General features: G+C 40.9%; 2 protein-coding genes across 3 annotated transcripts in view; both read left to right on the top strand.

Annotated features, from left to right (window-relative positions):
* The first annotated feature begins 4273 nt into the window (after positions 1 to 4273).
* On the top strand, positions 4274 to 5668 carry LOC122407491 (uncharacterized). Its single transcript, XM_043413744.1, has 3 exons — positions 4274 to 4637; positions 4905 to 5246; positions 5404 to 5668. The coding sequence occupies exons 1-3, from the start codon at positions 4604 to 4606 to the stop codon at positions 5433 to 5435; spliced, it is 408 nt and encodes a 135-aa protein (XP_043269679.1). The 5' UTR covers positions 4274 to 4603; the 3' UTR covers positions 5436 to 5668.
* Positions 5669 to 11989: 6321 nt separating this feature from the next.
* LOC122407803 (neurotrimin-like) overlaps positions 11990 to 23718 on the top strand; it is a 115464-nt gene continuing 103735 nt past the window's right edge. For both annotated transcript variants that reach the window (XM_043414226.1, XM_043414225.1), the window contains exon 1: positions 11990 to 12650. In XM_043414226.1, coding sequence (XP_043270161.1) covers positions 12542 to 12650 — 109 coding nt within the window. In that variant the 5' untranslated portion in view covers positions 11990 to 12541. The remainder of the gene's footprint in view (positions 12651 to 23718) is intronic.

Here is a 23718-nt window from a genome sequence, read left to right as displayed (position 1 = left end):
CTGACACGATGAATAAAACTCGAAAACGAAACGAAATATAGTTCTCACGTGCATCACTTTTTGTTATCCACATAAAGCTGTTTCGAATTGAAGGGACGAAAAATAGGAAAATTCGAAAAATATTATGCTGTTTGTAATCGGTGGCTAATTGCTTTGAAAAATATTGAAAAATAATATATTCCTCACTGTACAAAACGAATGCGTTTTATTGGCGAGTGAAAAGTAAAAAATCGTTACAGAGTTTCTCGCTGGATCTATCGAATTATTTTGTATTTTCAGGAGTACTGCGTGTGCACAGAATTAAGTTAGAGAAAGCAGGCTTTATACGTGGGCATTAACGTAATGGATAAGAAGAATTCTGCTGATTATGTTTTTCCAGACGAATGGACGCAGCGTTTTTTTTCTTCCATACATTTTTTGAGAACGAGTCTTTAAAGGTAAATAAAAAATGATAAAATTCGTGTATCCATAGAGTCGAAGAGGGATGGAAAAATGTAAGCAATCCGCGATGGGGTTCGCGAAAGTAGAGAAAGCTTTGGGGTAGAAAAAGGGCTAGAAAAATGGGGGTTTGGTTCGTCAGGCAGAGGCAAATGCTTCACGTAGTCTGATGAAACACACACGGCGTCCCTACGCGGGAGTTGCAAAGCAAAAACCGCGGGGCCAGTTGCTCACCACCCACTCGCTTTCATCCCCTTCGGCCCCTCCCCCATCCACCCCTTTCATCCCTCGCTCGTAAGCTTATTTTGCCTTTGCACTCGTACACTTTTATCTCATTTTACGTTCTCCCTCTTTTTATCTTTTTCATCATCTTTTCTTTTTTTTCAAAGCCACCCTTTAATCCGAGAGTTGTTCTGGCTTGCCATAATAAAATATAACAGCCACAGACTCCATTCTTTGCTCCTTACTCCCTCATTCTTTGTCGGCCAACGCAAACCGCTTGATCTGGTACAAATTACTCGGCGTTTCCTCCTCTCTCACTCTTCGTACACGAATTATCATCTGTTTTTGAAATTAGCGAAAAAAGCTTTTTTCTCTTTCATGCTCCCAACGATTCTACAACGTTTTCTACTCTCCCCTGTCTCTGCGTTTCATGAAAATTCTCACTCCCCGACGAGCCTGTTTCTTTCTTCCATCCCGAAAAAAACCGAAAGTTTTTTCGGAGCTTTTCCCATTGCTCTGCAATTTTAATCTCATTTTGTCCAGATTTCAATGTTCCAAGGTTTTTTATTCTCGATTTCTCTACTCGCCGTCCTCTCGAAGCTTCCGGATTATCTCGATTAGCATTTTTTTTCACGGTCACGCTCCGTTTTGCCTCCTTCTCTGATCTCACCGTAAGAGATTGACACACGAGGGTGATTGGGTGAATGAAAATTCCCCTCGTTCTCCCCGCTGCGCCTGCCGGCTCGTGCCCTATCGCCCTCGTGCGACACGAGGCCTCCTCCGCCTATTGAGCTCCTTTAGGTCACACACGGGTTCTTTCATCGCGCATAAAACTTGTCACTTGCACGAGTGCATCCCATCAACCAACTCCTAATTAATCGGTTGGCTTCTCTTCTATGAATGAGCGCTTTATGGGTGCTCACTGCGTTACGAACTCGTTGAAAAGACAAATATTTTTTAGCTGGGATTACCAAACGATGGTTCGCATTATAAAGGATTGTTTTTCGATGCAGAATTTTCATGGAAAGCTTTTCCTCTCCGGAAGCCATCGGGTTGGTTTCAGCTCCTCTTGAGCTCCGCATAATCCATCGAAAAAACCGGGCATTCATACACGAAACTTCATTTTACAGATTATTTTCTCGTAATCCATCGTTTCTCCATCTTGAATCGTGTCCATTTCGAATTCGTTGGAAGTATTTAATTTCAATTCCAGCTCGTCGAGGAGCCAAGCTTCCAGTTATTCTCTCACGATCTCAAAGCACGATTGGCGAACGACTCAATCCTGAAAATAAAAAACGGAAGTAGGTATTTCCGAAATTTTCCGATGTTCTCGTGCCCGGTTTCTCCGGAGAGTCGAATCGAGTAATTTCGCCATATTTCGCTCGGCGAATCGACCAATGTGATCGTCAAACAGCTTGATGAACGTTGGTGAAAAGAATGAGCACGAAAGTGAGCAAACGAAGGAAAGAGTTTTCATGGAAATATCAAAATAGAAGAATTTTATTTGCTTCGTTCGAATGGAGCAGCTTTCGCGGCACACACGACCGAGTTTCGCGTGTGTGTCTCGAGGGAAGTTGAAACGCGTGGTTCGTAAGAAGCTCAATTTTCCAGAAACTCGTGTTTATATCTTTGGAAATGATGTGTTAAAATAGTCACGAGTATGAGCCCTGGAAAATGGTATTTATAACAGCCTCAAGAGAATGTCAAGGACGAACTGATTGGGGATCCAGAAAAGTTGAGAGAGCGAGAGCGAGATGGAGAAAATGTGGGAAAGGTCAAGTGGAAAAAATTCGTCTCCTGTGGATTATTTTTTTTTCCACCGATCGCAAAGCTCCACATTCTTCGTACCGGAAATCCGCTGTGCTTCAGGGTATTAACGTAAATCAAGTCTCGTTACTATTCTGACCTGCTGATAATACGAAATTTGATTCCGGGGCTCGACTTCGTATTACCAGGAGGAGAAAAGCAGTTTTTCAATCATTTTTTCGATCAACGTTTCCACCCACGAGTATTGCAGCTTAATAACGTTTTTTTAGTGACAAAAGCACGCGGTGATTAAAATATCTTCTGACATTTTCATCAGTTTTTATATTCTATCAATTTCTTGTTCTCTATTCTATTCTATCAATATCTTTCTTCTATCTTTCGATTCTATCAATAAACTTTATGCTCGTTCTCGTTCATTCCCACGGTAAATATTCATACGCGAATCCTCTATTTCCTGTTCATCCAAGTTTTCGAGGTCTGTGAGCTTGGCGAGCTCTGAGCCGGAGGCTAGCGAGGAATAAAACAGAACCAACAATAACACGACAAACAATAGATTGGTTGAATTAAAATGCAAATTAGTTCATGAGTCAGAGGAATAAGGGTCACCGGAGAGACACATGTACTCGCAGTTGTTGACTCTATTATACGTTCCTGAAGTAATACAAACATATTTCATCAAATGTATTCGTATATTTTCATCTTTCGATACGACCAAATTGAAAGAAGTTTCGGTTACGATAGACTCGTCATCGAGAATCGGATCACTGATTAATACTTATAAACTAATTATTCAATGTCGCTTTTTCCATTCTTTGCCAACAAAATTCGCAATTTTTCTCTCGTAAAGGCCTCAATTATTCCCTGCATTCGATCCAACCGAGGAGTAGATTTTACTTAAAATTGAATTATTTTTTTAACACCGAATTCAATTTTTTTTTACAAAAATTTATGATTTATTTATAATAAATGAATATTTATAGGAATATTATTTCTTTGATAAAATTTGTATAATGAAAATATCATTTTTATATTTATTATTCGTAATATAAATATATTTGAATTAATTTTTTCATATTTAATCTCATTGTATTAGTTAAAAATGGAACGAATGTTCAATCTTATATTGTTTAGTAAAAATTTGTATTTTAATATAAAAGTAATTAAACTTATTTGTGAAAATTATTCAAACGAATTATAACTGCCATTTTTGGTTCATAAGTACCACAATGATTTTCTGGACTCAATCCAATCGAGAGGTAATTAAATGAAATATCGTTCTTGCTTCTTTTTACCCATAATTGCAGCACAATAATTGAGCAAATAATTGGTATTCAATATAACAGTATTCGTATCGGTTTATGCGTCGCTTTAATCGCGATGTTATTACACGTATCGAGGGCACTCAAGTAGTTAGACTAATTTCGTAATCCCGATAATACGTTTCTCACGAGAGATCATAGGTCACAAAGATGTAGTATGGACTGTAATACGAACGAGAGGGCAGCGATGGATCTAGTCCGAGTGGATCCCTCCAATAAAGGCGAAAAATTGAGTTCCTTTTTCCAGGCGCGATTTTTCCCAACCTCGTAAATATTTGAGTGACTTTTTTTCTGCGTGTTATCTTTTCGTTACAATTTTCTTCTATTCAGAGTTGAAAAGCTTTGCCAATTGTCGAATAAACGAAACTAAATCGAAGTAAAATTCGTATTTTTAATGTGAATTTTTTCATTATCAACTTTTTGTCCGTCATTCGTACTTTTTCTTTTCAATCCGCTTTCATAGCTCCGGAGTTTTGTGTAGATGACGAACATTTAGTACGGCACTGATCGCGACGAATCTCCCGTACACGTTGTGTGCTCCAGGGTACAGTCTCGTGTTTAGTTCGTCTCGGAAACCACGAAACTTTTGGCGGAAGAGCTGATGAGGCCGGAATAGTTTGTTTGAAATCAAGCGTCCTGCCAGCGAATATACATTTAGAAATAGCACACGTGTCTGTGTGTGTTTAAATGCATACGTGTCCTCAAGGATTCGAATGCATGTGCGTACATAAATATTTGGATGAATGTTTGATCGTGTGTCCGTTGGATCAACGAGCAATCAGTGCCGAAAGTTTATCAGTATAATTATCACCCTGATTTTCGAGTGAGGAAAGCCCAACGAAACGACTAAACAAGCAATGTTCACATCGACGAACTTACTGTTGTTATGGCGTGAGTACACTGCATGAGTTAAACAAGCAACGACGTCAGCTGCATCGAAATTTGTTTTCTTAGAGATCGAATTAAAAAAGGAATGCATTTGCATCTCGTTGAATTTTTCAATTTATATTTGTATTTTTCTCAATTTATTTGTAGAGGGTTCTAAAAATGACGATTTTTTTAATCGATTTATTTATACTGTTTTTGGCGATTGACGATTAGTTTTTTAATGATTATCAAATGAGCTCACGGTGCTTTTCATTCGAATGGTTTTATCAGTTTGCATTGCACTGAGCGCCTCCTCAGCGATCGACGACAGTGCCAGCAGCAACGATTTCTCTTGCAACTGTGAGCACTGCGAGGGCAGCAAAGTTTTGGGGATCGAGGACAACGACGAGGATCCCGAAATCGACGACGGAACGACAACGTCTAAAAATATGTACACGGAGGACTTCGATGGGGATGGAAATCGCACGATCTGTGCTGCAGATCGCGATTTCGAAGATCGCACTTTTCCCAGCATTTGTCACATGCTGTGTTACAACACGTGCACACGATATCGCATACTCATTTACAAAGTGAGGAAAGAAAAAAAGTATGTCGCCTCGGCCTTCAGGACCGGTGAGTCAGAGACTTCGGAGCTCATTTTTACCCATAAAACGTACGAACGCTTATTCGTCTTATTGGTTTTAAAAATACACATTTTTCTGCATTCAAATTTCGTCTCAAGTCTCATCAAAGCTTTATTCGGACTCGAACAATGAATTCGTTTTTCCAGATTTTTACAAGCTCCGCGACGGCCCCTGCTGAAAGAAGATTTTGGAAAAGATCACGGGAATTGTAAAAGGAAGCAAGAAAAACGACGCAACACCGCACGATGACAGCCGTCGACAAAGCGAGCATCGAGTCGACGCATTTGGAGAAATTTTGTCGCAAAATAAATCAAAATATCGATCAACCCCCCAGGGTTTAATAATTGAAAGTGCAGATGTACCGAGTCCGATAATCCGAAAGGCGCTAAAATAAATATGATTTTAAAGAAACGCTTCTGTTGTTAGAAAAATAGGACGAAGCTGATAAAAGCTTGTGGATCCAAGAGGTTCCATGCGAAGACGAATGAGCGCGGGGAAATGAGAGGCGGAGGCGGAGGCGAGACGAAAAAAGAAGAGCGAGTAGCTCGATCTTTGTTCGGTCGCCAGAAAACGATGCGAGGTCCCGCGGGAGGTCATTCGGATAGTTGATCACGTTCGGTTCCGTCCACCACGTATGCTCGTGAAAAGGAAAGAGCGAGAAACATCGAAGGAGAGGAACAGAGTAGGGCGAGATAGGGAAAAGTTCCCAGGCGAGCCATACGAGAGCCGGTCAACATGCTGCGATCTCGAAAAGGTGCTGGAGCACTCTCGCCAGTTAGGTTAAGGTTTGTGATGCGAGCATCACGCATAATTATTTTTCAAAGCACGTTTCTCTCTTCAGTATCCAATCTCATCGTGATAGGAGGAAGCCACCAGTTTCGAAGACGATCATTCTAATCGGAATTCTCATTTACACTTTCGCGAGAGCGAGAGTATGGAGGAAGATCGAAAAGGAGCCCTGCGGAGGCTTGATTACCAAAGTCTTTAGAGAAGATCCCTTCGGCTCGTTAAAATACATAGGCTTCGAAATTTCTGATGCATTAATGGACCGGCGGGTGCGCATGTTTCCATGTGTAAACACGGCACATATCAGAGGTCCTAAATATTACAGCAGGGATTTTGTGGCTGCATAAACCATCGAATTTGGGAGATAAAGTTCTGAGGAAATTTTCGTCTCCGGTTCGCAGTTGCTGAGATATCGATAGGAAAGTGTCAGCCAATGGAGCGCGGGGCAGCATGAAAGAGGAGAGGGAAGCGACCGCCCTCTGGCTCGTTGGACGCGGTGCTATTGGGCGATTCGCTATAAATTCGTAATCATACGGTTCAACACGAAATTTGACATTGACATTTGGGTATGAAATTTTGGTGGATTGGATCATATTTGAACGAAAAAAAGTAAGAAAATGTTTGCTTTTGTATGGAGGGGGACGTTGGAATGATATTTTTGAAAATCAGCGATTTCAGTTTTTATTTTATAATTAAATCATGCGAATATAAATGCATATTATTATTTTGATTCATTTAAACTGTCAAATGAGCTTAGAGAAAGTGGAAAATTATCCAAAAATGAAAACGGGCCCTGCTGTTCCATGTAAATCTGCGTAAATTGATCGCACAAAAAGATATTTTTGAATGTATCAAAATTCATGAAAATTCTTATGAAAACATGAAAATGAGAATTACTCGTATGACTATCACAAAAGCAAACTTTATGTGATAAAATGAAGGTATTTTTTATTCGATTTTGTGCATAATTAAGCAGAAAATCACTAAATCGACTTTAGGACAAGCAAGAAAATTTGTTTGTACACTCGTCTAATCAGAGGACGAAGAGTCTCATAGGTAAACGTCCAAAGACTTTTTTCTTTGGAATTTAACGTTCGATCCGATGAGGAGGAAATGTTGACGCGAATTCCGAGGCATCCTGTATATTTATAACGTTCAAATATGGCAAGTCAAAAGTTTGGGGCTTTTAGCTGGTGCATACGACAAGTAACGTACTAATTACACGATGTAGGGAAATTCGGAAAAGGATCAAGGCTCTCGATGCACGGGCGAGAGGTCGGGGCTGAACGTCAGGCGCATGATTAACTGAGGCAGATGCGACTGCTCGACTCTCCCTTGCACTTCTCAATGTTAGAAGTTGCTTGCTGCCAGTTACACGAGCGCTCTCTCTCTCGCTCTTCCCTTCGGTCGCTTTTACTCTTTACTTCTCCGGTGGCTTTCTTCGTCGATCTCATTCCGGCTGGAGCACAAGCGGTTGAAACGAGGCAGAGGAATTAACCACAGAGGGCGCGCGCGCAGTCACCACTCGGTTCTTCGCAAATTGAGTTGTACGCTAGCGGAATTTAAACATTCAAATTAACCCGTTTAGCAAGTCAGAGTGTCTAATGTGTGCAAGGGCTTTCTTCTGCGGGCGGTTGGAAAGGAGGGCGGGGAAGGAGGTTCGCCGCTCGTTTCCGGAGAAACTTCTGATTCACGTCAAGTAATATTCAATCGATATGGCGCGCTTGCCGAACTAATTTTTTCTCCTTCCCTTAACGTATTATAACTTGCCTCCCTGCTTGATCGGTACGTCAATAACGGGGGTGAAAGGCGATGCTGAAATCTCGATTCCTTGCGAGAACATCGGGGCGAATTGGAGCGCTTGATTTTTTGCACTCCAATTATTAATAATGTTAAAACGAGCTTGTTAAATTCGTCGTTGTCGCACCATCGATAAATCCATTTTTAAACGGTTGTTCAGTCATGTCGCTACGCAGACTGAAACATCTGGAGGAACGCTTTTCGATAATCTTCCACTCTCCTGTGCACACGTGCCGGAAAGCAGCTCCGACGACAGTGCAAAAATATTTCACGTCGATTTTTACCATCGCAGAATTTCATATTGCGACTCATGAATACACTTTTCGAACATTTGTGCGCTTATTGAAAGAAAAACGCCGGGGACAGGCACATATGGAGAAAATAAGGGCAGCGAAACTGTCTCTCGGATTTCTCTATGTTCACTTGTGCGATCCACTTCGATATGAAATGCGGAGATCGAGCGAATACGAGCGCCTTTGAATTATTGTCTTTCGTCATTGTCTCATCATTTTTTTGACGCTTGTTTCCTCTCATTATTTCCTCTTCTCGCACACCCTTTTCTTATCCCCCTTTTTCTCAGCTTTTCTTCTTCATCTTTCCTTCCCTTTTTCTCCAGTTTTTTCCTCCTATTTCTCTTACTGTCACTCCCCCCTGTGTGCATGTATATTGTTTGAGAAGATTTGAACGAATGCGGCCAGTACTCGACTTGACTGGCTTCACTTATTCTTACTTACACGACTCACGTGTCGTATTTCCTTCGACCCCTCCTCCCTGCACCATTTCTCTCTTCCTCTGCCCTCCCTTTCGTAAACGTAAAGGAACCATTTGTCTGGCTTGCCGGTGAATATGACCTGCACCAATGCTTCTTGTATTCTTAGTGAAGCATACGTACATGCTTCGCGGTTAAGACCCTCGAGAAATTGTTTCAAAGTTGGCCTTTACAGATCTTTGGACTACCGCGGAATCGTTGCGATGCCAGAGACTCTTTTTCATCATTTTGAATTACGAAACTAACTTGGACTTTAATTCTGTCAAATTTCTTTGTTTTTTTTTGTTAAATTTTTATGTTTTCCGTTGAATTGCAGTGTTGACAGGGTTTTGTCCAATTTTGTGACTCCCCTGAAAACCTCGATTCTTAGAACGTTGAAAATCTTTCAAACTTTGTCTGGAAACGTTAGTAATTATACGAGTATTTGTACGTAGATAAGTCATGTCGCAGAATCGAGGAAAATTTTGCTGGCAGTTGCAGATATACACGACGGGGACGCGAGGAATCGAATTTCCGTGGATCTCGAGGACGAATTTGTTCTGCGTGTGTCGTCGAATATACTCGAAGTAAAAAGTTGAAATGCAAATTAGTTTATGAGCCGAGGGGCAAGGGTCGAAGGAGAGAGACACAAACTCAATTTCTACTGTTCTTAACTCCATTATGTTTGCAGAGTTACACAAACTTATTTCATCAAATATATTTACACGATTCGCTCCTTTTCTTGTTTAGTTATGTTAAAAGATCTTCGATTTCTGATACTTCGAAAATTGTGTCACTAATGAATACTTGCAAACTGATAATTCGATAATTTTTGTTCTAGTAAATTGGGAATTGATTTGAAAGTGATGGAGAATTCGAATAGTTTCTTACAGTAATACGAACATATTTTCGATAATTAATGCACTAAAATGATTGAGATTTAATTTTTAATCAACAGCAAAGTGGAATTAGATTTATAGGCGATTTCGATCGTTGAATTTCCACATTTAATTTTTCACGATGATACTTTTGCCCCAGATATTAAACAGATTAACGTATTTCTTCATCCTATTCAAATATATCACAATTAATCGATTTTTCTTACCGCGGAGATAAAATACGTTCCATAATGTAGTATCAAAAACTTCAATATTTATAAAATTGAAAATTGTTCGACGTTTTTAGTACTTCAAGTAGATCAAAACATTTCTGTTGAATGATTGAGCGACATTGAAGTGAATATTGAGTGACTCCACGAGAGTGAAATTATCAACTATTTTTCACCACACATGCACCTTCAGATCAACTTCAACTTTCCGATTTCGGAAAGTTGAATTTTTGGTGCATGTGTGGTGAAAAAGATTTTACCAATTCATAAGCTTCACGGGCTCATTGGCGATGTTTTAATTAATTTCAATGAAAATGCAATCATTTTCATGATTATTGACAAATTAACCTCGTTAACGGCTTACAAAATCTGATTGTTGAAGTTTCTCAGCTGCGTACAATGTGGGGAATGTAATTATTGTCTGCAACAAAAATTCCAATTTTTTTATTCATTTTCATATATTTTCCTTCCATATCAACCCATAAGAACCCGAAAAAATTGCGAAATTCTATATTTTTAGAGAGCTTAAAAAACAGCTTTTAAAAATGAAGAATATCACTTTAACGCGCTGTAAATATAGAATTTCGCAATTTACTGATAGTGTCAAAATGCCGTTTAACTGATGACCGTTGTCATGGGCTCTGCTGGCGGAGCCTCAAGATTCAGAACTCCGCGAAAGGAATGGCCAAAAACTCATTTGCCGACAGCATTGGAACGATATGAGAATTGGTGGATGTACATTTGTGTGTCGTATCGTAAAATTGATACGAGTTTAGTCGAGGAGTAACAGATTCATGACGGGGAATGGGAAATCGAATTTTCGTGGTCATCGAAGAAGTTGTTACGTGTGGTCGAGCATGTTTGGACGGTTAAAGTAGTACATCGAGAAATGAAAAAAAGTTGGGACGCGACGAAGATGAAAAATAGAAAAGCGAAGAAGAAGGAGAGAGTCGACGGGGATTAGAAGCGAGTGGACAAAATATATCCACTTTCGGAGTACCTTTTCGCTCGATTTATACTGCATTCAGTGGCAACAGACCGATAAGTACTTATTCACGGATGTAAATCCGAATAATAGAGCTGAGCTAAACGCAGCATCCGATCGGATTCATCCCCTCCGATATTCTGCGTCGTAGATTTACTTTAGTCAAGAGCATCGAACTTCTTCCCGAACTATTCACCGTTCGATCATTCCCTCTTCATTCCATTCGTTTTTTTTCCGAAAGTGCACTCACAAAAAAGTCTTCGTGGCAGCATTACTTCGGGTCGGATTAAAAAATCAATGAACAATAAATCGAAGAACCGATGAGACTCAATCTCAAGGTCAAAAGTAAAAACAAAAATAATTCTGCGGCGATTAATTCCAAAATGAATTCCGCTCCTCTGACAACAGCCAACGATTATTTAAATTATTTTCCGCTTTAAGCTCCCACTTTAATTTCACCGATGCTGATGAAAAAAAGCATCTCAAAAGAAAGCAAACTTCCTCTACGTTACGAGTTTGCCGTCAGTACGATTGAAAGTGAAAAACGACAGGGAGGGAGCGAGTGTACGTCAATATCCATTGATTTCGTTCTCATGGTAAGAAAAAGGTCGTTCGTCAATAGATGAAGTTGGAAAACCGATCGAGAAAAGCCAAGGTTCGTCATTGTCGTTGTCGCTTTAAAACGGGGAGGCGAATGTTGGCCTATTATTGGAAAACCGGAGGGTAGTCTTTCCTCGAAACACGAGTACACGCGTGGGTGGGAGCGCACAAGCTCGCAATTCTCATTATAGGCTGCTTTAAACGAGCTTTTTTATCTCATTAATTGAGCAGTAAGCACATTCGGTTTTATTCATTTCATTCAAGTTATAACAGGAGTTTATCGGTGCCATAAAGAATGGGAATGAAATTGTAGTTAGCCTCGGGCGCGTGCGGTATTGTGTGAAAAAGTAATTTCGTTTTATCAGCAATAAAACATGAATTATCGTTCATTGAACGTTCTTATTGTTATTTGTTGCTGCTGCTGTTGTAATCACAGAAAAATTGTAACGTCCTCGTGACCACCGTTGCCCCCCGCGTTGCCCGAATGCAGCGCGAGCGCCCGAGAACCGCGGGCAGGGAAGGAGGATCCTTGCTTTCCGTTCAGCCGTGCATTCGAGGGGTTCAACGGGCACAGGGAAGAGCGAGCTTACCGAAAGAGGGAGCGAGATCGTTGTAGGATCGCGTACTTTGCGCCGCTCGCCGGGAGCCGCCGTCGAGCGAATATACGCCGGAGTCGAGGACTCGAAACTTCAGTCGTGCCGCGACACGCGCAAACCTCGCAACACACTGGCTGTGTCACTTGCCCAGGGTTGCAACGGCTCGTAATTCGCCATGCGAAATTGAGTGGAGGAAAGAAAATATGAAAAACGGAGAAACAAAGGATTGTCTGGTTCTGGAGTGACTGTTTCGGAGAAATTTCTCATCTGCGAGTGGAAAAATAATAAATTCACGAATAAAAAAACTATTCGATTAAGTCGGAATGGAAGTTAGTTACGGAGAACGAATGTTGATTGAGTTGATGAATTTTTAGCAACGACTCGTCAAATTCATGGCAGCATGAATCGCAGTCGAATTGCATTGTGACCATTGAATTTTATGGAACGAGTGAATCGAGCAATAATGAGAATGCGAATAACAATAGTTGGAGTATCGACGAATAATAAACTGTGGAAAAATTAGTGAATCAACCGTAACGACTAATGAATAAAACACATTTCACGAAATTCAAAGATTCGCGTTCACAACGACAGGAATAATAATATAAAATAATAGAGAAAAAAAAACATAACGGTTGTGTGGATTGCAAGCGATAAAAAAATGTCGCGAGTTATCTTGTCAAGCTCTCGTGTGATCAGCGAGCGTCAACGTCTCGTGCCATTCCTCGTCCTCGCGACCCTCCTCGTCGGCGTGCGACCTCAAATCGTCGGTAAGTAAAACGGACTTGATATTCTTAGGCTCGTTTCAGCGACGAAAAATTTTGCTGCCACGTGCTACGCCGAGGCGAAAATTTCATTTGAGATTCTTTCGAAGACTTCGAGTTGGGATTTCTCCGTTTTCAGTTTATTCACTTACTCGGAAAAATTCTTCAAATCGTTTGACAACGATTGGAAGTGATCGGCACTCCCGATCACGTGCTAAAATTCGTTTTTCCCAGTTCATTTACCTTTCGGATTTTCCTCAACTTTTATTATCAGTTCCGGACCGTTATTATCTTCATTAATATTTAATGGATTTTTCTACGTCCTCTAAGAATTTGAATGCACAGGGCGACACCGAAAAACGCGTATGCACACATAAACTCTTGTTTCAAGTGAATTGAACGATGGAAAATTCAGTGGGTAATCTCTGAGTACGTCCAGACTCCACGTAGCCAGAAAACCGTCCCGAGAACGTGGACTTTAATTTCGATCATCATTCAGCACCGAGCGAGCTTTCAATCACGTGAGTGTTACACTCGCGATTCCCCGCGGTAACCTCAGTCCAGTTCATCCACGTCCCACTTCCATTTAACCGTTGAAAATTTATACGAGTTTTTAGTAATACTTGCAGGTCCCTTCCAATTTTTAATTTCTATGAAATTCGGGCTCGCATTGAATCAGAATGAAGTTTCAGAGAAATTTCACTACGAAATTCAAGAGTTTTTTGTTTCGTTCCTGCCGGCAAGAACGCGTTTGCATTGGAGACGGAGAAACTTTATTCGGAAAATGAATGTTTTCATTGGATCGGCATAATGGCAATAATCGATGTGAATAAATAGTGCAATTCAGTTGTTGCTAAATAAAGACGAAATTTTTCCATTGCGCCGATGTGGTCCGTCGTTGAAATAAAAAAAGTAATTTTTCGCTGAAAAGTATTTCCGCATAGTTTGCTCGCGACGTTAAAGAAGTTTCGTATTTTCAGCTTTCTTTTTCATGAAAATACATTTAAAAAAAAAGAGCTTGAAAAATTGTTTTTTTTTCTTGGATTATTGTTTGTTCAAACGATAAATTTGAAGGCGAGTAAAACTTTTAATTATCGCATTTCGTCTGCTTTTATTCTCTTAATTGCGCAAGAATCGAGACTTTATTTATAAAAGTCAGTGATCAATAAGGTTGTGGGTAAACCCACTAAGCATCCTCCTCCTTCCGCTTCTCATACCTTCGACTCGATAAAATTTACAGGGAAAAGAAGTTTACGCTTCACAACTTTTCTCCAAGTTATTTTATTCCGAACTTTTTTTCTCGTCATAATAAATTTTATTAAAACAAATCCTGGCGAGGATAATCAGATTTTCCGGAAATTCATAAAGGAAGTTTGATCATACATTGATTGTGAAGCGGAATTTCCCTCGAATATCTTCGATGCCTTAAAAAAGGAATTCTGAAATAATTTTATCCAATAAGAGCGATAAATTTCAGCACATTTCGCGGTCCGTTTTGATGCACCGAAACTCAAATGTTGCACAGCAAATGATGGGGCAGGAATGCGGAGGCATGGATTCCAGGATCCACGTAAACAGCGAACGTGCCCAGATATGAATGTCAGCCGAGTGGTGCCCATGGAATTAATTAAATTCTCACTAAGCCCAGCAAGAGTTCTGATTCAATGAATCAGATTTAGGTGCACCAGAGTGTAAATACTTTCGAATTGAATTCTCGATCGAGTTTCATCCTCGAGGATCATCTCTGTGACCTTGAACAGGCTCGAATGCCTTCAGAAGCGACAATTCCTTGGTCTTCTTACTGTGTCTGGGGCTGAGTATCCTCGAAGAGTTATTTTGGAGTCAAATTAATGCGGTGGTCGTCTGACGACCTTTATTGGATGGTGAGAAGGCGGCTGGGCCACCTGTTTGGCCGAGTGACATTTTACAATGAGATTTTCGTTTCATCAGACATTGACAAAAAGTCAAAAGTTGAGGCTGATAGAAACAATGTGGGGCCTCGGGTAGAAGGCGGTCTGAAAGTCCTATTAAAACTCCTGGCAAAAAGTGAACCGAGACATTCTGAAGAGTAAATTTCCCAGGTATCTCGTGATGCGATTAATTTTTGATGAGGTATTACGCATTTAGCGGTAGCCAATGAAATGTGGAGACAAAATTCGTAGCTCCCCAGGATACTCTCTTCGTCATTGGTGAGCACCTGGAAGACTCATTCGTTCCATAATTGATGACCGTTAAATATTGGATCGGAGTTGAAACCAGAACGAGAAACTTTCTCTCGAATTTCCATGATTTATTAACGCTCCAAATGTTCGACTTGCTTTCCGCATCATTCTGTACACAGAAAGTTGCTTTTTTCAATCTCAAATACTTCCTATTCGCCCGAGGTGTAAATCCCCTCGAGGCGTTGTAGCGAGCGAGTATAAAACGGAGGATTCTAAGGGCTGAAACAAACGGAGCGGTTTCAGCGAGGAACCGAGCAGCCGATACTTTTCCCCCCTGACTCATTCTCGTGTGTGCATTCGCACAGAGGAGAGCAAAATTCCGTACGTTAGTAGCGAAGTTTCGGCCAAGTTGGAATGCCCAGTGGGACGATTATTTGTGCAACGGTGTAAGAACGTGGGGCGAGAGCCAAGCTGGGGCAGGAAGCGGGACCGATCGTGAGTTGGAACGATTCGGATCCGATCGAGCAAATTCGAAGGGAATATAGGCGAGGTCCAGAAGGGACTGTGCGGTGCACTCAGGCTAGCAGCGAGACCGAGCATCGTCATCATCGAGGGCTACTAGTTTTTCCATCATTCGATATCAACATGAATAATCGATGGAGGGTCAATACCCCTTAAAAATCAATACCGTATTCTGACGAGTACTCCTCTGTTTATGAGTTCACATCGTACTGGAGGAGCTTTAAGCAGTGGCTCTGGGACGAGCAGCAACGTCGACGCCTCAACGATCTGCTCGTAAATTTTCTTGCATACTGCAAAATCATTATCCAAGTCTGCCGAGAGGGATGCTGCGCGAGCTGATTAACATCAATACTATTTAGCCTGGCAACTGTAATTTTCTGGGTGGGGATAAAATGTTAGAACTATTCAAATTTCGGAGAGCTGAAATCGCGAGTTTATAAAATTTTAATGATAATGTGGATCTGTTCGACTAGAGCTCTGAATGTCGAAAAAAATAAAGTAGAAACTTCAAGGTTCGAAGCACGTTTACGTCGAAAATAGAATGTGACAAATCGCTCATGGAACAATGACTAATATATCGATTTTCCGATAATTCGACTATCACTCTTTCGATTCATAAATTACTAAAGCCAACGATACTGTGAATGTTGACGATTTCGAAAATATAACGAAAGACTGAATATTCCTGAGGTTGAAATACTGAAAGGCCAAAAAGTCAAACTCAAAATACACGCGGCTCACTCACTCACTTACTCGGACCGGTGACCCCCAATTTCAAGCATCGCGATTTTTAATTTCGCTTTTTCGAGCTATCATTCTCATGGTCTGTTAAAATAGCCCTCGTAATGATAACTATAAAAATATATATTCTCGAGTAGATACGAATTCAAAGAAGGAACATTCGATCAAACGCGTAATCTGCTAAAAACGGTCGATCGCAAATAAGAATTTTAAATTACTTCCTTTTCTCCAATCTGATATTACAACTTTAAAAATTTCGAAATATCCCAGTTCTGCAATTCGATTGTCCGACATATCGAACCCTATCCGAATTGTCTGGCCACTCGATGGATCCCCCGATGCAATAGACTTCGGAGAGAGACCCAGCGGCCTTTTGCACTCCTGCGTAATGAGAGCCAGAAGCAAATCACTGAAACCCTCAACGATGAGCAACTGAGCAACACACGAGCTTCAAATAGTTGTCTCCGGAATGATTGATCGCTGTGCCAAACCCGGATCCTCAGACACGAGGAACGTTTCACCTCGATCCAAATAATTATCACTATCCAGGGGCCTAGAGATCTCCTCTTCATTAATTATCTTTCGAATCTTAGGTCCGATATTGATCAAAGTAGTTGACGTTTTGCTCATCAACATCGCATTGCTGCGCAAGATCCTGTGGCCTAGATCAAGTCATCCAGTCGCAATTTGCAATAACAATACCGCAAGCCACGTTGAATCCGTAATGTTGATGTTTCACCCCCACCCCGTGAGCCTAGTTATGTTGGAAACGAGCAGCACGAATACAAGGTGGCAAGGAGAGGGACCGTTTGACAGCAGGCGGTGTTTGGCGTTATCCCGATGTTCGATCGCGTGCCACTATTCCCTTCACATGGGAATCGATATCACTGCTACAGAAGCTTCTGCCGTTACATGCTTGCATATTCAAATTCCTCAGTGATGGATGGAAGGGGGGGGGGGGCTCGGTGCGCTGGGTTTAGAGTCTATTTCGTGGTTCAGTCTAGTAATAGACTGCGCGAGTATCCCTTTTGGAATATCGGAGTTCAACGAAGCCGGGGATCATTCACAGAGATCGGTAGCAATGACGCTTCAGGCAGGAAGAAGACTTTATTCATCGTGTTCTCGGGAGCATGCTTTTGCGATTAGACTGATAGGCGTGTAGATTGCTGATTTAGATGTACTGCTTGATTGAGTCTCTGCAGACATCCCCATCCTCCTGCCTGAATGGGTAATTATCGTGGGCTCCCCATGTGTCTGTGGAGCCTTGAATGAACATGTACTGTTTCTTCCCAATTAGAAGATCGCAGACTTCGTCTTCGTCGGTTTTCGACTTCGCAGTATTTCGTTCAGTGGAGACGAAGGTAGCAGGAGTGTGGACGCTTGGACGCCACTTCAGAGATTCCCATCTTTCGGGGTTTTCCAATTCAACAGGAAGGGTCTCGATTGGCTCGATCGCTTTTGAGCTCCTTGGTCCAATTGCTTCAATTTCGATGGAGGAAGATTTTGGAATAAGTGGCGTTTGGACGCAGAGAAAAAAATGGAAGGGCTGATGTGATCTTGCAGTGGAAACTGGGGGCAGCTTGCGGGGCTCAGAAATTTTGGTAGACCAAATTTTTTTAGTTGGAACGAGGAATTTTACTGCACTTTGATGAAAATTTCCTTGGCGCACGATGCACAATTTCCGGAGGGTCAAGGTCCCCGGTCGTCGTCACTCCACCGCGAATTCAGTGATGCAGCTAAAAAAGAAAAGACCAGCAACCTCGCGAGCGGTTGTCACCTGTCATTTAACAAAGGTAACAGCCTTAAGACGCTATTGGATAACCTCCCGGCCTTTTCGGCTTGCGTTGATCCCCGTCGAGCCTCGCGTGTGCAATATGTTCTCGGAGCGTTGAATTAAGCGTGTTTCGGGAGGCACGAGCTGGCCAGACGGATGGAGTTTCCTATGCAACAACGGGCAAGATCCTCGATCTTGTCCGGCCAGCTGCTAATATGAATATGGATCTTCCCGCACCATATGACGAATGGGACGTGCAGTGTTGTGCTGTTTAATAAAAATAGCAGAAACTCCTGAAATTTCGACCTTCGATACAGTCGATTAAACATTTTGGACTCAAGTCTTGAGAGTTTATCGTTCGGACCAATTTTCAGGAGACCAAAACCTCCGACCTTCACTTGCGTGTCATTGACGCAAATATCGAGAACTTTCATTTCTTCCAATGGCAAACGATTTTTCAAGAATTCCAGCATTCATGATTCTCCCGGCGGACTAACGCGGTCTTGTTCGACGAATAATTTTTTCGCAGGAGTACTTTTTCTTTTTCGACTTTTTTTGGCCAGCAAAAATCCCCTTTTGCCATCCAGCACAATAGAATCTTACTAATTGCACCGTTTTCTCTCGTGGAACTCGAGGACACTGATCGATAATACACATTTGCATCGACTTATCGTAGCAACCCCGTAGCCTGCAACAGAAATTTTTAAGACTGCATGTATCTCTTTCCTTCCTTCTCTCTCCGCCTCGCTGCTCCCCTCGTTCTCTCATTCTTGGCTGGACTCAATCCAATGCGATCACGCGCGAATTTGAATTTGCACCGTGGCATTTACACCCGGGCTTGGAGGCGTACGCCAACGCGATATACAGCCCTTTAATCAGCCCAACACTCTGCGCATATACATCTCATATCTAACCTCCTCTGTAACACGTCAAGAAAATTATCTGTGACCTCGATGTAGAGAAAGAAAAAATAATATTCCGGTATATGCTTGTAGATTGTTTTGAATTTTTATTTAGACGTCAAAATCAAAGAAGAATTATTAACAACCGTTTTGTAAGATTGCAAAAGAGTCATTTGACATTGAGCGGTGAAATATTTTATTTTTCAGTGGATTATATTTCCTGCGATAATATTGATCTTTTATGTAGTACGTCGAAAACTTTTCTACGTGGATTTGCAAATATTTCGAGCCATAAATTCTCGAGTCTTCAGGATGCAAAATAAAATGTTTGACAAAGAGCGTGCTACGTATAGCGTACAGACGAATTTCAATGCCGACATTTTCTAATACCGTGTCGTGCGACATATACAGAAATATGGAGAAAAGAATCCCCCAGTTTTTCATGCCCGATCAAGATGAATCGAGCTCACGAAATCGCGCTGTGATGTAGTCGAAAAAATGTGATTTATACATCCTCAAATATTCGTAGGTATTTTTCCGATAGTAAAAAAGTAAAGTTCAAAAACACACACACACACTCGCACACTGTCGGATATGACGAAACGTTTGTTATTAATATTCCGCGAGTTTTCGTTTCGTCGGTGTAGATCTGTTGTAAAGGATAAAAAAATACAAAGTCGGTGAAGTATGAATTATTTCCCGAGTTCATTGTTCGAGACGTCCCTTCGGAAAGGGCCATTCGTAAAATCAAATACGCAGAGCAATTTATCACGATCGTTAGCTTCGGAGATTGAAGCATTTCTCTCCTTCATCGATTTTTTCCTGTGATTTATCGTGCCATCAAAAATTACTCGGTGGATTATTGAAAAAAAACGATTATCACGAAACCGAAATAGTTTTGAGCCGATTTCCTATTTCTGCTGTTAAAATGACGTTAGACCCGTGCGACTCCGAATCTTGCTGCAGCGAATATCGAAATTGTAAATTCCTTTAATTCTGCTCACAATCGAGAATACTATTTCCGTACACAGAACGAGGTTGCAATGATTCGATTAAACAGAACTTCTGATTTTCAAACGTGCTTGAAAGAATATTTCAGATGGAAAGTTATTATTGAAAGTGGTGAGACTAAAAGAATCGCTCGGTTCAAGATAATTCGCGATAATTCGATGCGAGCATTTATATCGCGGATTAAAACATTATCGTGAAAACGTCGTTTTTTCAGGGACGTAGGAACGATATGAATAATTAATGGAGCTCGGGGGACTTCGGCACGTGATGAAATCGGCATGCTGTCATCAATACTTCCCTGGTTGTCTTGAAAGCGATTATCGAATCTCAATTAGTGAATGGTTCTGGCGACTTTTTATCACTTTTTTTAATAGCATTTTCATTTTGATGGGGAATGTGGAGGAAAGTGACGAACGCGGAGGAGGAAAAATAGTGGAAAACAGGAAATAATCGGGGGAAGAATTTTTAAGGGGGCATTTAAATTCACGAGTGATAATTCGTATTTTATCGAAAATCGATTTCCAGAAAAATTGCTGCTTCGCGTTCGATATTGCGATTCGCACATCGCTCTCTCTCTTTCTCTCTCTCTTCTTCTCTTTCTTTATTTTTCTCACTCTTTTTCGCTGTCTCCCTCGAGATCGTGACTATACGCGTTTACGTGATTTCGAGTCTAGCTTCAATCATTCGATGGGTATATAAAGGGCCCTTTCGTAAGCGATTCACGTGCTGCATACGGCGAGCATTGCGTGCAACTGTCACCGGATATCATCGAGGAGAAGATTTCTCGATATATTTCCACACAAACGTTTGTATATCGATGTGAGTATTTGGCTGTACGTATATTTATGCGGTGAGGGAGGTAACGCCTGGTGAATTTACGATCGATTTCTTATTCTTGTTTTCTTCACATCCATTCTGCATTTTGTCGTGAGTTATATATTTTTCCTCGGGCGTGAATCTGTGCGGTTTCTTCATATACGATTTTTCAATTTCACAGTAAAGAAAAGGCTCTGGACCGGGTCTCTTATACCCAGCCTGCAAAAATCCATTAGCTCCGATAATTGCTGAAATTAGCATGAAAAGCATATGCCACGAGACATTTTTCGTTTAATCCCCCAAAAAGAACTAGCTCGATGGCTTTTTTGGCGGAGGCAAACAATAAAAAACCTAAAACAAGGTTATAACGAAGAAAAATAAATAAAACGCGTCTTCCGTCTTTCCGTCGAGGCGTGTGAAACGCGGCAACATGCAAATTCGTATAAATTTATCTTTTCGTTGAGTTTGCCTGCTTTTGCGGTTTCTTCTCTCTCCGGTGTGCATGTTGCCCGACACCCCGGTCTTGTGTGTACCCGCGGTGCGTGTGACTGTGCGTTTACGTACGAGCGGAAAACTACGAAATGCCGCAGAGTCCACTATCCTCCATTTACACCTGCGGGATACGTAACCAAGAGGGGCTAAAAGAGGGTCCGCAAGAGGAGGGTAGTCTACATTGAATTTGCATACGGTTTAAAGTTGTTGAGCGAGAACGAGAGAATTTTACCCGTCGTATATATAAACCTGCTCGTATAAAACCATCATCGCCTCCATGTCTCCACCTCTCTCTCTCTCTCTTTCTCTCTTTTCTCTTTCTCTCTCTCTCTCTCTCTCTCTCTCTCTCTCTCTCTCGCTTTTCTGCTTGCTCTTTCTCTCCTATTCTCTGGAGGTCCCAGGATGGTGATTTCGTGAACCATTTCCTTCGGGAGTAGAAGAGACCGGAATGGACAATACAAAACGGAACAGTGAATACATATATGCTTGAATATACGATACGTAGGTAGGTATAGAGTGGTACAAAATTCACGCTTTAGACTGACAAGCTCGAAGATTGATGAAATTCCAAAATGAAGATTCCATAGTCACTTTTTCATCGGATGTATGTACCGTTCTTGAGACACATTTATCAATTGGTTATTTGACGAATGTAACACGCTGCTGATAAGTCGAGCTGTGAAGTGCTTTTTCATCAACTGTTGTTCGTTAGTTAATGTCCCACTGGGATCGGCAGGTTAATTTGTAACGCAATAAACACGTACACGCATTTTTCGTATCTTCTTTTGAGTTTCGTTGTACTTAAGGTAGTTTATGCACGAAACAATTTTCTTAGAAAGTCTTGAAATTTGCACAGGATTTAATGGGTAGTGACGCATATCAGATTTAAGGGGTTCGTTTTATTGGTTATTTAGATAAACGTGTTTAAGAATGAAGGAAAATACACGGGGTTATAGGGACTGTGTGTAAAAAATCATTTATCTTTCCATACAACGAATTAACGCTTCTTACGAAGTTTATGGAAAAGTACACAATAACAATGAAGTATATAATGAAGGTCTGGGAAAAAATTCGAGACGATTGTCTTACCAGTAATAAAGACATATTACGTTAAAGATTGAACGAAATTGGTAAAGTGAGCACTCGTAACCTCACATTTGCTTATTTCAGCATTTTGCTTCTTTTTGGCTTGGCCGATTCCTGTCATAGTTTTCTGTCTTTTTATCAACACTTTTTTTTAAATCCATTTCTCATTGTGTTTTCCCTATGCGCTCTCCAAAGCGATTTTTTACATAAAAAACTACAGTATTTTAGCCACGGTCGAATAAAATTTCAGGTTCAGTCAGTGATGTTTAGAATTTTTAATCAATAACTCTGTCATTAATTTAGAGTGAGAATATCTTTAATTAGGAAGTAAAAATCGACCGGATTAGACACCCATGAAATATAAATTCGCTTGCTATTATTGTCATGTGCACTGACACTTCTGGCGATACAGTTAATCGTTTTTCTACGCTGAATAAATTGATCTGCCAGAAATTTCATTGATTTTATTTAATTGGATTGCTTTGTATAGTTGCAAGAACGCAATAACAACGGAGGTCGGGAATAATGTCATCGCTGATAAATAATGCAACGTTAAACGAACGTGCATACTTTCAAGGGATATCAAACTACTGATTCATTACAAAAATTAATTAATCCAGCTACGATACTAATGAGCTGGATACATTGCACCATCATTTTATGCATTCGTTGAAAAAAAGTGGAGAAAAATCTGATCAGAGACAAAATTATTGCTTCGAGTCTCAGATTTTTCATGACATTTGTAACGAAATTATTCTTTGAGGGTCCCCATGAAGGCTTACAGCACGAGTCGGTCTCGAATAACTTCAAACTTGCAATATTTTATCTTCTGTACACTGGTCCATACACAGGGGACTGGAGTCGAGTGGGATACCTGTCGAAAATTGCACACCGAAAAAAATGGGCTGAGCAGACTATCAAGTTTTGGAGTAAGTTTCCTCCGAACTCCAAACTCACGAATCCGATGATTCCTAACGCTGCTTGTTGTAAAAGTAACATTTTTACTGTCCCTATCTTCATTTCGTCCACTTTCGCAGGACTTTACCTCATAAAATATAAACAAATGGCTAACGAAGAAGAAATATTCACGAAATATTTGTAAAAGACATTCGTCAAGTAAGAAATTGTAACGAGTTCGAATCTATTGATGTTAGTAAACGAATTAATTAACATCAATAAAGTCGAACTCGTTACGTAAGTACACATCGAGTCCCCGGTGCCTCGTTTCGTCGCGGTCTCCCCGGTGCCTGCAACATTTTGTTGGCTCAGAGGATTCGTCGTGGGAGCCACGGATCTCCAATTAATTAGTGTCTCGTCAAAGTTGAATCGAGGTAAAAAAACGCGAAAGTTATTTCCTCAGAATTCCCCAAGTGATTATCCTCCGCGTTCTAATTTTGAGGTTCCGAACAGGACACGTGGAAGCTAGTCTGGAGCTTGAAGCGTATTAAGTACACTTAAGACATCTTAGCGAATGTGCTTTCCGGCAGAGCGACTGCAGTGGAGAAAGTCCGCCGCGTTTATCATTTCGGAAATATACGCTGGGAAGTTGCAGCCTCCATTGAGTAACT

The sequence above is a fragment of the Venturia canescens genome, chromosome 3 (assembly GCF_019457755.1).
Source record: "Venturia canescens isolate UGA chromosome 3, ASM1945775v1, whole genome shotgun sequence".
Classification (NCBI taxonomy): Eukaryota; Metazoa; Arthropoda; class Insecta; order Hymenoptera; family Ichneumonidae; genus Venturia; species Venturia canescens.
This window is presented reverse-complemented; position numbering and strand designations above follow the sequence as displayed.